Consider the following 14,227-nt stretch of genomic DNA (forward strand, 5'->3'; position numbering starts at 1 on the left):
ACATATCGAGAGACACAGCTCTGCATGTCTCCTCCTCTCCTCTCTTTGATGTTGATGTATTAATCAATTATATGATTAATTGATAGAATAATCTATGTCCAATGACATGGAACAGTGTCACTGTAAGCCAATAGGAGACGGGCTATATCTCGGAAGCATGACACTTCAATAAAGAAAAATCAATCCATCAATCTATAGTTCCAGGATTAGTTGTGATGCTGATCGCTCTTCATGTCAAGGCCCATTATTTGTTGTTTGGCATGTAAGCCACGGAAACCACCATTTGTTCAGATTTATGGCTCCATTTTAGTCACCGCTAAACCCCTTATCCCTGAACTTCTTTTCCTTTTTGAGTGGTGCAACCACTCCAAGGAACAGCAATGTCCGTGTTCCCGTGTTCACCTATGTGTTCATTGATGAGCATCATATAATGAGTACCAGTAGGGGCGCTGTTTGCCAGAAACAGAGAGAGAGACAGTGCTGCACTGTTGCCTGCTAATTAGAGAGAGAGAGAGAGAGAGAGAGAGGAGGGGGGAGAGGGGAGTTGCACCACTCGGTTCACACGGGTGTGATTTTTTTTTTACTATTTTGAAAAACATTTTTGAATAGTTCAACTAGTCTATCTACATTGACACATTGTGAGCGTGTAGACTGGCCATTTTAACTATTAAAAAATGTTTTGCAAGTAAAGACAAAAGGCAAAGAAGTTTGGGGATAAGGGGTTTTAGCGCGGTGACGGAAATGGAGCCCTATAGCCTCTCATATATATACCCAAAATTAAAGAATATGTTGGATAAGATTTTGTCCACAATTCTGTGCTGTATTGACGTGGTACCATATAGGAGAGACAACAGACAAACGTTGATCAACATTATAATTATTTTACATTCTCTAAATTAACTTAGTAAATGCAGATGTAACTCTTGAGAGCATACAATTTAAATTTCATTTCACGCTCTCAAGAGTTAAAGGTATAGTTCAGATTTTTCTTTAACTTAAGCTGTATGAAATACTTGCCATTAATATAGTGGTTGCAACTGTATTAATTGATTGCCCCGAGTCCCCTGGGTGGGAGTTCTGCTCTGGTTTTGGTCAATATGAAGTAGTTCCGGTCATTTTGTGGGGGGGGGGGGGGGGGGGGGCACTCATGGGGCCACGGAGTAAAAGTAAATTAATCCACAAGACTAACGTCATTTGTATTGTTGACCCATTTCTAAAATATTAGCGCAACTTTCGTTCAACTCTGACCCCTCTATCACATGGAACTATTTTTTGGGCGTAGTGATATGGACACAAAACACATAGGGCTGTATTTTGCGTGTCTTAAGTACCAGGTCTTATTCCCTAACTTGAGTAAACTAAAGACCTGGAGGCGTGGTCAATGCTCTTTGGCCACTCAGAATAGCCAAATGGCATTGATCACGCCTCCAGGTCTTTAGTTTACTCAAGTTAGGGAATAAGACCTGGTACTTAAGACACGCAAAATACAGCCCATAGTTCCATGTGATACAGGGGCAAAGAATTAATGAAATATTAATGGCAAGTATTTCATACAAACAAATAAAACATAAATCTGAACTATCCCTTTAAGGATCTAGAGAGTACATTTTGTTTCCAACTCTCCATCATTTAGCTGCATGGGGACCACCTGGAACCTCCTTAAGGGACCACTGGTTGAAAACCACTGAGGCGGGGGACTAGACTTGTCATTCCGTTGACACACGCGTCGTCCTCCTATCTGCATGGAAACACGGGCTCTGAGAACACGCCGCCGCCAGCGCAGTGGCACATGTTGACACGTTCTGAAGTTTATTAAAAGAGATATATTGTATGTTTGCACAAGCCACGTCTCGTCTCGAAGACCCAGTATGAGTCACCACCATGGCTGATACAGAAATAGGTATATATACGGTATAAGACAGGACCGGAAGGAACAGACAAGGCTGATGCTTTATCTGCATCAGAGAGGGGGGGAAAGAAGTACCTGCAATTAAAAAAAAAACTACAAAATCTGTAGTTTAGTTTTTGTTTTGTTTTTACGTAAATCTGCCTCCTGGTGTGGAGTGCACATGCCTCCATGTGTGTGCAGTTTCACGTGCTTCGGAATCGGTGGGGCGCATACGTTGGTTAGACATAATAATAGTCCGACAGGCATTAGTCCGACAACACGTCACACCCGACATGCGTGGCCGGTTACAACTAACCCGTGGCAGGTTAAAACGTGCCCGTGTCTTCCTGTGAGGTTATGTTTAGGGTTGGGTTTTGGGTAGGGTGTCGGACTCATGACTGTAGGACTGTTAGTATGTCGGACCAAAAAACATGCACCCTGCAGTCTATCAGACCACCAACAGTGCCGGAGATTAGCTCTTGAAAGATGGACGGACACCCATGCGGACAGACGGACACAATTACATACGTTCAAAACAAATTGTGGTGGCTGCAAATTAGCGCAACACAATGCGACTCTGCTCCCATAGAATGGAAGAGAACGGGGGGGGGGGGGGGGGGGAGATGGACACTTATTATAGGCCAGTCAAAATAAGCTAAAAAGGGGCGTGGCCCAAAATAAATTGCAATAGTAATCGTTTTTCATCCAAAAAACATAAATTCAGGCGTTGAAAGTTGGGCTACCATTAACAACCTATATAAGGCAACATTTTCAAATTTTCCTTATGCTATAAGTAGCATGTGACGGGTCAAACTAGTGGGATTTCACGATTCTGAACCCATTCCAAGCATTAGTTTTGCACGAAAAAGACTCCTCAAATGTGCGACTTGCTCAAATGAGGTGATGACTTCATCACATTTGTGATGACGGCTGTGACCGTTTTTAGCCCAAGGAGTCAATCATGAAAACCCCCCATAGTTTGACACGTCACATGCTACTCAATGCATAATGAAAAATTGGAATGGTTTGCCTCATATAGGTTAATGGTACCCCAACTTTCAACGCCTGCATTTACCTTGCACACTAAATTATATAATCCACAAGTTTTAAGGTGTCATGTGGATGACCCTACTGTATACTGTATAGATCATAAACAACCTTGAACGGTTGCTGTAGTGGCTAATTAACACCATGAACAATAAAACCTTAAAAAGCCACTAAAGGCACCGGGCAGCGAATCTTATGCAGTGGTATAGGGAATAAGACCATTGTCCAGTCAGGCAGCAACATGGTGTTTTATTTTGGCTTCTCCAGACAGACATACAGCGCAAGATGTCAAAGTGCTAGGGTCTCCCTAACCTGCTGGTAAAAAAAACCATGAACCTTCCGGTGCTCAGTGACTATACCTGTGTGTGCGCACTTAATTAAGTAGACTCAGCTGTCCCCCCAGAATTGCCCATCACCTTCAAAATAAAAGCATTAGCATTTCACCTTGGCTGGTAACCCAGTCTGGCAGTGTGCCGCCGGTTCGACTCCCAATCCCGACGACCTTTACTTCATGTCTTCCCCCCCATCTCTCTCCCCATTTCCTGTCAGCCTACTGTCAGTCCCTCCATAAAATATATAAAATAAAGGTGAAAGCCACAAAAATAATTAAAAAAAGCATTAGCACATAATAAATAATGGCTGTAAACAAACTAATTAAGCAAAGCAAATTAAACAAAATGATAAACGCATTAAATATATAACAGAAATAGTTGCCATTGCATCTTTTGGGTGTCAAACCTTATAGATCGACGGGCCTATCTATATAGCTTTGCTGTGCGTACGGAGAGCACGTGACGATTCCCTTCTCAGAGCCTCTCTGGGGTTTCTTTGAGGCGCGCGGCGGAGCCACCGAGCCAGTGGGCAGGTTATATATAGTCCCCGTGTGACGTCTGCTTCGATGAACGACATTGTGTTGAAATATATCCACACTTTTCCTGGGCTGTGTGTGCTCCAGTTCCTGTTGATTTCATTGGATATCATTGGTCATCTGACCAGTTTCATTGGCTTTCATTGGATCAAATCGACAGGAACCGGAGCACACACAGCCCAGGAAAAGTGTGGATACCGTTGCATCCAAACACGCTGCAGTGGCTATGGAGCAGTGTTGTCTTTGACAGCAACATTTTGACTTTAGTTTTAGTCATTATACTCTCTTGAATAGTTTTCATTTAGTTTTAGTCACATTTTAGTCACCTGGAATGTTCTAGTGTTTAGTCTGGTTTCAGTCGACTGAATATCATAAGATTTTAGTCGACTGTTTTCTACAGTTGATTTAGTCGACTGAAATGTATTTTGGCGGGCCTTGATGCCGTCGTAATGGCTGATTTTACGCTTGCGTTGCATGAGCTTGTAGATCGGCTATTTTCAGCGTGCCAACCAAATGTAAAATGACTTATACTGGATCTCTTGTCCACTATAGTCCCTTCCTGACGTTTTAGTCTAGTTTTAGTTTGTTGACGAAATTGTCAATATTTAGTCTTAGTCATCATACCTCAGTTTTCATTTAGTTTCCATGTAGTTTTCGTCAGTGAAAAAAGGTAGTCGACGGACCTTTTTCCTCTTTTTTAGTATTGTGCATTTTGAGAATTTGTTTTTGTATTTCCAAATTTCAGTAGGCTACTTTCAATTCTACTCCTTTACATTTCAGAGGCAAATATTGTACTTCTATTCCACTACAATTACGTGTGGAGCCTTTGTGCCATTCAGTCAGTCAGTCAGTCAGTCAGTCAGTCAGAGCAGCCAGCCAGCCAGCCAGTCAGCCAGCCGCAGCCAGCCAGTCGCAGAATGACATTTGCTTTGTTGAATGACATTGTGTTGATGCCTGGCCTTCAAACATGCAGTGTTTTATGTCAGCGTGGAGCCCACACATCAATACAGTCCTTGCACACAACTCCATTATGTTGCGTTATGTTGAATGACACTGCGTTGAGAGTTAACCTTGCAGTCTGACGTGCAGGGTTACAGTGGCCCCCTTGTCGATATAAGAGACCTTGCACACACTTGTATGAGTTCTATTTCTTTCAGCCTTGTATTTATTGTATCCAAAGAAAATGCTTATAATTGCTGTGGTATAGTTCGTAAAATAGGTGGAAAACCATTATTGTCTCCACCAGAGAATGCCTTTATCCAAGGCATTCTCTTGCGCGGTAGTTCTTGCGCCGCCAAGATGTTCCTTCTTACCAGCCAGAACATCACGATTTATTGGTCAGAAGCTCCAGGTGTGTCGTGTGATTCATTTTGTTTTGTTCGCACATTCTGCCAAACAAAGGCTTCATTCTGCCAACATCCAACAATGGATACCAGTTGGCTGATCGAGAGGGTTAGGACTATAGGAGAAACAAAAACAAAAACACCTCTATAATCCCTCTCCGTTTATACTTTATTGAGTCAATCACATGTACAATTCCTTGTAACAAATACATTTTATTTTCACATTTGTTTCTCACATGTTTCATGTCACTGTCACTATTTCAACACAAGCAACACAAAGAAAAATAAAAGAGAAAAAAATTGCCCATATTAGATTAAAAACTTAAATTTCATTATTTTGTCTGTAGACCAAAGAGACCTAGGGGTAAGGTACATTTAATACAAAATATACAAAAAATATACAGACAGAGAAAAAAAATGTAAATAATAGAAACTAGAACTACACTCTGTCGAGTGCCTACTTGCTTGTAGGACACTAGTAGGCCATGAATGGCCTACTAGTGCGCAAGCAGAGCGTGCAAGTACTGTCGACCGCTACAAATCTCTCAGCTCCTCTGTGAAGGAATGTTTGAAATGTTGAATTATTAGGTTTAGCTATTTGCTACCTACCTACTTTATGCATGTAAAAAAGTAGTATTACGAAGTATGTGGTTATAGTATTACATGTTTTATACTGCTTTGGCAATAGGTTTCTCATGTCATGCAGATAAAGATAATTATAATATTAATTTGGGAGAGGGCATGAGAGGGGGTCATTAACATGACGGCATATCATTGCGATGAGGGCCATTAGCTAATTAAGTTGATTAAGTTGATTTTTTGAGCCTATAATCAGACTGCATACGTGTCAGCGGTGTGAGACATCGAAGCACTCTTATGTTGCTAGGAAACAAGACAAGAGTCCATTTAGTGTTACACGTGTGGCCCCGGCTGCTGGTTAATATGATCTGGTACAGTAGTAGCATCAGCTAACGTGGTTTAGTTATAGCTATGTCATCGATCCACTACGACACAAAATAAACATGTCATCCCGGCCGTTTCACTCATATGTACGTACCGTATATGAAGAATCAACTGACTGAGAGAAAACGCTATTGTTACTGCTACTGAATTGGTTACATTTTCGCTGTATCACATATGAGTGACTGACTGTCGCAAACGATACAGAGACACCTCCCTGACAATAACGCAGAGACAGCTTGTTTATTTTTGGACCACAATGCAATTACATGAGACGGTTTTAAGATGAGCCCATGTTCTTCTCCATAGAGGAATTACTTCCGTGAACCAGGGAAAGCGAGGGGACGAGCGAGTGACGTGCAGGACTTCGGCGCTCTATTCATACACCAATGGCGGAGGACACCATGCAAGGCACCAACCTGCACATCTGGAGCAATTAGGGGTTCAGAGTCTTGCTCAAGAACACTCCGACACCAACTCTGGGGGAGCCCACAGCGATCGAACCGGGACCCTCACAAAGCTCATAGCAGCATCGTCACCGTTGTTCTCCCGCTGTCAGGGTGAACCCATGCTCCGTTGTGGAGTCTCTTTACTCTATCTTTTAATATTTAGAGGTTACAGTGCCATTTGAGTAGCTCTACGTGTGTACGTGCTGGGTTCACATCGTGCGGCCGCTGTCCAACGGTGCTGAAGCTGAATAGTAAATGGCCGTGGACGTTTTAATGTCCGGTGCGGTTTGCGGGGAGGTCGCGGCAGTGAAAGTGTGTTACAAATTACAAAGGATAAGCATGCAGGGAAAAAAGGTTAATCGTCCGATTTGTCAGACGATTAACCCACGTGCTCAACCCACGCCTGTCCTGCTCGTCATTCATCTCTACAATAGTCTCTTTCTCTCTCTCTCTCTCTCTCTCTCATACCTGACCTATGAACACAGTTCTTATTTGACGCAATCTAAGTGGGCTTTGCAATAGCAAGAATACGTCCGTGACGCAGGGGTATAGTATAGCGCCTATAGCGGGAGTGACTTCAGTATACTCTAATACAGTGGTTCCTTCTTCCAAAACCTTTTTACAGTAGAGCTCGAGACCCAAAAGAGAAATTAGACGTTTGCCCCGGGGACTCAACTATATATGAAAATAGCAGATCTACCAGGTCAAACCGTGCCGCGTTGTGAGCTTGTAAATCGGCTATTGTATCTACTTCTTTGTATAGAATTTCTTTCGATTTTTCTTTCATTTATTCATGAAAATCCTGGAATTTTTTTTGTGCTTTTTTTGGGAATGTTTTTTGACCGTGTTTGGGAACCACAGCTCTAATAGTTTTTGTAACAGTTTGTCTGTGCATTTATCCTATAGCTCAGTCCTGACAATCGTATACCAGGGGTTCTCAACGTTTTCGGCTGCAGGGTACCCCCGGAAATGCTTTGGCCATGTCTCGCGACCCCTGCTTTTTAAGCATTTACATGAATACAGAGGGTGTGGACAGAAAATGCATAGACAAATCATTTTTTCATCCTATACAGTCTGTTCCTATTTATGTCAACAAACTTCTTTAGTGTGATACAAGATGGTAAATGGTAAAAGTTGCATTTATATAGCGCCTTTATCCAAGGCACATAGATTGTGCATTACATTCACACACACATTCATACACCGATGGGCAAGGCACCAACCTGCACATCGGGAGCAATTAGGGGTTCAGTGTCTTGCTCAAGGACACTTCGACACCATCTCTGGGGGAGCCCGGGGTTCGAACTGGGACCATTGCGGTTACCATCCGGCCACTCTACCCCTGAGCCACCATGCACCGCCCGGTGCCAGAAACAAAACAGATTATATTCATTTAATTTTTATCCCACGATTTTGTAACATTTTTCACCCCTGTGTCAATCATCTACTGTGATCCTGGGCTCTACACACCCTCCGCCAACCTAGTGGAGAGCAACGGACTTGAACTCATGCTTCCTTCATGCCTGAGTGTCCAAGTTGCTCCTTTACACCTGATAGCGCGTGGAAGGGGACGGGCTGAGGGAACATAGGGCTGAGGGAACATAGGTATGACCCCCGTGGGGGACGGGCTGAGGGAACATAGGGCTGAGGGAACATATGACCCCCGTGGGGGAAACACATTATTCCAACCAGTTCCTTTCCCCCTCCATCAGGCGCCCCGGCTGGCCAGGGGGAGGCAGTTTAGAGACCAGGATTACTGCATGTTTTTTGTGAGGGTATCTACCCTCACAAAAAACAAAACAGATTCTAATCAAGATAACATATTATGGCTTCAATGGCCTGTCTGGCCCAGCAGGATCGATGCCTCGACCAGTGTGCTGCTTCTGGGAGAAGCCTGGAGGTGACAACTTCTCGTGTATATATAGCCTTATGATCCAATTCACTAATCTAAAACCTATAGGTGTGCAGATAAATTACGGTTCCCTCATATTCCTCATTAGCAAAAAAAACAGAGAGATGTGTTGTGTGAGTGAGCGGTGACCACGGCATGACGTCATGATGTGTAGTTTTTTCACCTTAAAGGTATATTCAGTGATTTCACTTAATTCAAATATCACTTATTGTTTTGTTTTGTTGTGATAATCCTCTCTACTATAGAGTGTGCTGACCATATAAGGAGTTCCTCCCTGTCCCCAGTTAACCCCTCGGGGGTAAAAAAAAAACCTTAGGTTTCGTTTTTGGCTCTCTATCCTGATTGGATGAAATGCTTAGGTCCCACTGCCAAAAACGAAACCTAAGGTTTTTTTGAGTGAAATCACTGAATATGCCTTTAACTCTTTGTGTTATATGTCTCCTTATTATCCCACACAGGATGTCGTCGGCTAACTGCTGCTCCTTGGCCCCGCCCACCTCCTCCTCCTCCATCTCCTCCCTCCCGCCCTCGCTCACCGCGGCCGCGCCGCCGGAGGACTGGGAGGCGCCGACGTTCACGCGCGCCGCCCAGGTGCGCGTGGGCGCCATCCTCTTCCTCTTCCTGTTCGCCGCCGCCAGCAACCTGGCGCTGCTGGTGAGCGTGTGCCGCGGGCGCGGCCGGCGGCTGGCCTCGCACCTGCGCCCGCTCATGGTGAGCCTGGCGGCCGCCGACCTGGCCATGACCTTCGTGGTGATGCCGCTGGACGCCGCCTGGAACGTCACGGTGCAGTGGTACGCCGGGGACGCCATGTGCAAGCTGCTCAGCTTCCTCAAGCTGTTCGCCATGCAGGTGACCTTTTATTTCATTTATTTTTCCCGACCATGGTTCGTGTTTTAGGTTGTTCAGTCGGACGACTCACGATTATAGATTTAACCGATATTTATTATAGAATGAGAACAAGTGTGCATATAATATTTTATCTTGGCGTTCGGCTCTGCTACATTTTCTCCCTGCTCGGCACAATTAAACACCATCGTTAAACATTAAGAGCAGGGAGATAGATAATACAATAACAACCCACCATGGGGAACAGAAGTAACAGAGCCCACCAGGTGGTGCTGGGGTGGTGGTGGGAGCAAACATCACATAACAACAAACAACTAGGAACCATATGCAGAAGGAAGGCAGGAAGAAGCATGCAGTCTAGTGAGCTTAAGAGCAGGGAGATAGATATACAATAACAACCCACCATGGGGAACATAAATAACACTACAGAACCCACCAGGTGGTGCTGGGGTGGTGGTGGGAGAAAACATCACATAACAACAACTAGGAACCATATTATGCAGAAGGAAGGCAGGAAGAAGCATGCAGTCTAGTGAGCTTAAGTACCCTGCCAAATAGGTCAGCTGACTGTCTTGCACACACTGAATGCACCCACATAGTAATGCAGCATATTAACCCCTTGAGTATATGTATGCACCCTTGAGCACTCCGCAAGCTACGTATCATTTATTAGAGAAAGTAAAAGATGAGTGTACTTTTTTTTCAAATAATAGTCGTGCAACATCAACTGAAGCAATCAAAATACAAAATTAATTGATGACCGACTGTGAATGAATGAATTAATAAAGGCTTTTCCGATACTGGTATCGGTAAACAGCTGTATAGGCTACAACACACCCACGGTGAGGCCTTTAGGAGGGCCATTCAAGCCTCAAGCGGAGCCTGCGGCACCACCAAGGGCAAGGTGGAGCCTGCGGAACCGTGGCGGCTCGTGGAATCCACCATTCCTGAATAAAGTGCCTGGTGCTGGGAGTCTGGTGCAACGCACAGGGGCCTGACCTGGTGAGAGCAGGAGTGGACGTAGGAGGGGCCCGGACAGGAGTCAACCCACAGAGCCTATAGTCCTTCCACGCGCCAGAATGGTATACCTCCCAGTCCCGGCAGCTGAGTATAGTTCAGGAGGAACGGATTGTGTGGCCCTGCATGGTTTTTCCCTAATGGGACTGATCGAGGGTATATAGCTAATGCGACGTACTGTAAGCCGGGACTTGATCACCCCGGCTGGGTCACCTGAGGGAGGGGTATATGATGTTGTCATAGGTATATGATGTTGGGAGACTGAGGATATACGTCCCAGGTGCATCCATTTACGTATGTATTTTGTTTTAGAATACATATTGTCAATATGACTTGAGCATTCTATACTTTGTGTGTGTCGTATCGTATCGTAGGCCTCGGCCTTCATCCTGGTGGTGATCAGCCTGGACCGACACCACGCCATCCTCAACCCTCTGGACTCGCTCAACTCTCACCGCCGGAACCAGAGGATGCTGTCGCTGGCCTGGAGCCTCAGCGCCCTGCTGGCCTCGCCGCAGGTCAGAGAGAGAGAGAGAGAGAGAGAGAGAGAGAGAGAGAGAGAGAGAGAGAGAGAGAGAGAGAGAGAGAGAGAGGCGTGCACGCACGCACGCACACACACACTTGACTTGACTGGTTTACTAGTCGACTAGTTGTTTAACTACCTAATATGTAAAAAAAAAAGTTGTTTAACTACCTAATATGTAAAAATAAATAAATTATGTAAATACATATTTGTAGCCTACATTTAAAAACATTGTACATTGGTGACTATATAAACTACCTGATATTGAGGCCTACAATTGTTTTACTTTGTCAACTAGTCAACTATAGTACCAACAAGGTCGAGTTACTATAGTCTTTAGACTATTTGCCCTAACACACACAAACACACGCATGCACGCACGCACGCACGCACACACACATGACATGTTTATTTATGTCCACATAATGAGAAGTATACATGCAGGAATACCTTGTACAAAGGACATAAACACTGCCAGTGCAGTTTGACAGTAGGAGAGCAGCCAGTTACAACGTGCATGGACGGCAAAACATCGTTATACATACAGTACAACGCCTGACATGTCGGACACAGGGCAGCAGACATGCAGTAAATCAATGAAACAACGCCTCCTCCAAATTGAGCGGCTTCCTATAATGGCTGAAACTGAGCAGTACCTCGCTGACTGCTTGGCTCTCCTTTTGGAAAGGCCGGCCATTTGTAAGCCCCTCAACAACCAGCTTATGCACATGCCCTAGGCTGACAAACTAAACGTTTACATCTGTAGCCTAGCTGTGAGAAGGTCTGCACTAGCTGCTGATAATTCAGCGCTTTGGTTAGAAAGGCTTCTTCCAGGCTATAGTCAAAGGTACAGCCGACCTCTCTATGGTTTTCATTTACAACAATGACATCAGGGGTGTTAGCTGAAATGTTAGAGAACACAGAATCATCATTACATATAGTTTAAACTAAACATCCTCGGCTTCACAGTAGAACGCTTATAAAGCATGATGGAGGAACTGAAAATGGAAGAGATGTCTTTCGATATCAAATCCACTATTCTGTCATGCCTATACTATTCTGAGAGGCCCCTGTAAACATGGCAACCATTTAACCCATTCTGACCTGAGATCAGATTCATACGAGGTTTCCACTGGACACACACTGGTCTGATTAACCCATTCTGACCCGAGATCAGATTCTAAAAATGTCAGTCGTTCTTCGATTTTTCAAAAATAGCTGACCTACAAGCTCGTAGCGCGCCACTCGGTGGCGCGCTATGAGCTTGTAGATCTGCTATTTTGCAATAGATAAAGCATAACATGATGCTAACACCAAAAGGGGTTCCCGTTCAGAATGGGTTAAGATGTGGTACATGGTTTCAGCTATTTGTTCATGGCCATGATGGAGATACAGTGAGGACTGAGGAGCATGATTGCCTGGAAACCAGATGGAGAGATTACGTTTAGAAGGTAGAACCTGTAATCTCGCTTTCAAAGTAAAAAAACAACAATGCACTCATCAATGGCATTTTCTTTTAGTGAGAGACAGAATGGTCCGCAGCAGGAAGACATGCAGCAGTCTTTCCTTGTAATCTCAACTCAGTCCAATGTTGTCGCTGTCTTTGTTGTTGTGCCCATATAGGAGGCGACCTCGGGCATTAGTCAGTGGAAGTTGATGCTCCGTTCCACACACGGTCATGGGGTCAGATATAACATTCTCTGAGGCAGCCACCGCCTCAGAGTTCGACCCTATACCCACTCCAGGGTAACGTCAGCCCAGCAGCACAGCTCATTTAGGTCTGGCCAGTCCGACCACACACCAAAGCCAGGAGAGCAACTGTCCAGCTTTCCATTGGGTTTCCTTTCGAAGCCTAGGAAGCTGTAGGAAGTCACTCAGCAGGGTCCCCCTGGCGAGTGACTCATTAAAGGTGCAATCAGCTCTCAGCATGATGCAATCAGCAATCAGCATTAAAGGTGCAATCAGCTGATCCAATCAGCTGAACTGTGTGATAAGAGGAGTTGACGGGAAATTATGGCACTAGATTTGCCCGTAAACATCAAATTTAGCGGGCGTGTACAGTAATATACGGTAATATACAGGTGTGATGGTACAATTCTGGAGTTTACCAGAGTTTGTTGTTGGAAAGTTTAACGGGAGTTTCCTGTAATATACACATCCGTATTCCATGCTTTTTGCGTCAGTGCCAGGGCGTGCGAAAATCTCAGCCGCAACCCCTCTAGACCAGAAACCTGGCTAACACGTTAGCTTAGGCGTTAGCTTAGTTATGGATTATTTATTTAACCTTGCGCTGTACCTATTTGTGAAGTTTCATATACAGTATACAGTCCACAGCACAAAGTCCTTTTTTTTGGCCAATATTAAATATAAAATGGCATGAAAACTGACAAATTATGGAAGTTTTAAAGTCAAAATTAAAGACTTATATGATCTAATATCTATCTAATGAACTGTTTCACTAAAGATAAGTATACAGAGCTGTTTGCACGCGCACGCACGCACGCACGCACACACAAACACGCACACACACGACCTTGAGTGGCGCGATGAAAGGGTCTAGTCTTTTGTTTCATTTGCATCATGCACATTAATATTTCATCAGGACATATACCGTACGATGTATCCTCAATCAGAAACATCACATCTACAAGCAGAAACTCTAATCCTCTTCTAATGCAATTCATACTCTGCAAGTGGCAGAGAGTATACGGAAAGACCTGACGTCCTTCAGATACCCCTGGGAAGTGGTGGAAAGGAACTAAGTACATTTACTCAAATCATAGAATATGAAATATTGAAATAGACCAACACGTCTCCAGACGTCTTTAGATGTCCTATTGATTGATTGATTGAAATAATGTATTTACAGTTTGCAGAGTTACAGTACATTTCAAGCACAACTCAATACAAGAGTGGACAACCGCATATACAGTATAAGCATTTCTACTTGTTTACAATATGGGCCCACCATTTTCATTTCATCAAAACCTTTAGAGACGTACAAATATACACTTCCATGTAGCCAAAAGCATGCAATCACAGTGAAGGTAAAAAGGTGAAAAAAAACATATACAGTGAGGGGGTTTTCTCCACCATTGGAGAACGGAACAGAGAGGAACATATTATAGTGTATGATGTGGGGGGGGGGGGGGGGGGGAGGGGGAGGGGGAGGGGGAGGGGGGGTTGAAGGAGGGTCGATGACGAGATGGAGTGACGGCATACGAGCGGAGGAGAGACACAGTCTCCGAGGACAGCTATATAGTCTCTGGGATTGGATTACCGAGAGAAATTGGAAAGTAATTCTAGCTCAGCGTGATGGATGTCATGTATATATGCCTATGCGTGCGTGTCGGTTGAACTTTGTTTATGTTAGT

At 44.3% G+C, this 14,227-nt stretch overlaps 1 protein-coding gene across 1 annotated transcript in view; it reads left to right on the forward strand.

The window, feature by feature from the left end:
- The window catches only part of gnrhr3 (gonadotropin releasing hormone receptor 3), a gene marked incomplete at both ends in the record, with an annotated part of 31,143 nt that extends 18,068 nt beyond the window's left edge, over positions 1 to 13,075 (forward strand). The window contains 3 exons of the mRNA XM_080768391.1: positions 8,926 to 9,316; positions 10,705 to 10,848; positions 13,037 to 13,075. Of these exons, the coding sequence (XP_080624517.1) occupies positions 8,926 to 9,316; positions 10,705 to 10,848; positions 13,037 to 13,075 (574 nt within the window). The remainder of the gene's footprint in view (positions 1 to 8,925; positions 9,317 to 10,704; positions 10,849 to 13,036) is intronic.
- Positions 13,076 to 14,227: the final 1,152 nt, after the last annotated feature.

This window comes from Protomyctophum bolini (genome assembly GCF_963924005.1).
Source record: "Protomyctophum bolini genome assembly, chromosome: 7".
NCBI classification, from domain to species: domain Eukaryota; kingdom Metazoa; phylum Chordata; class Actinopteri; order Myctophiformes; family Myctophidae; genus Protomyctophum; species Protomyctophum bolini.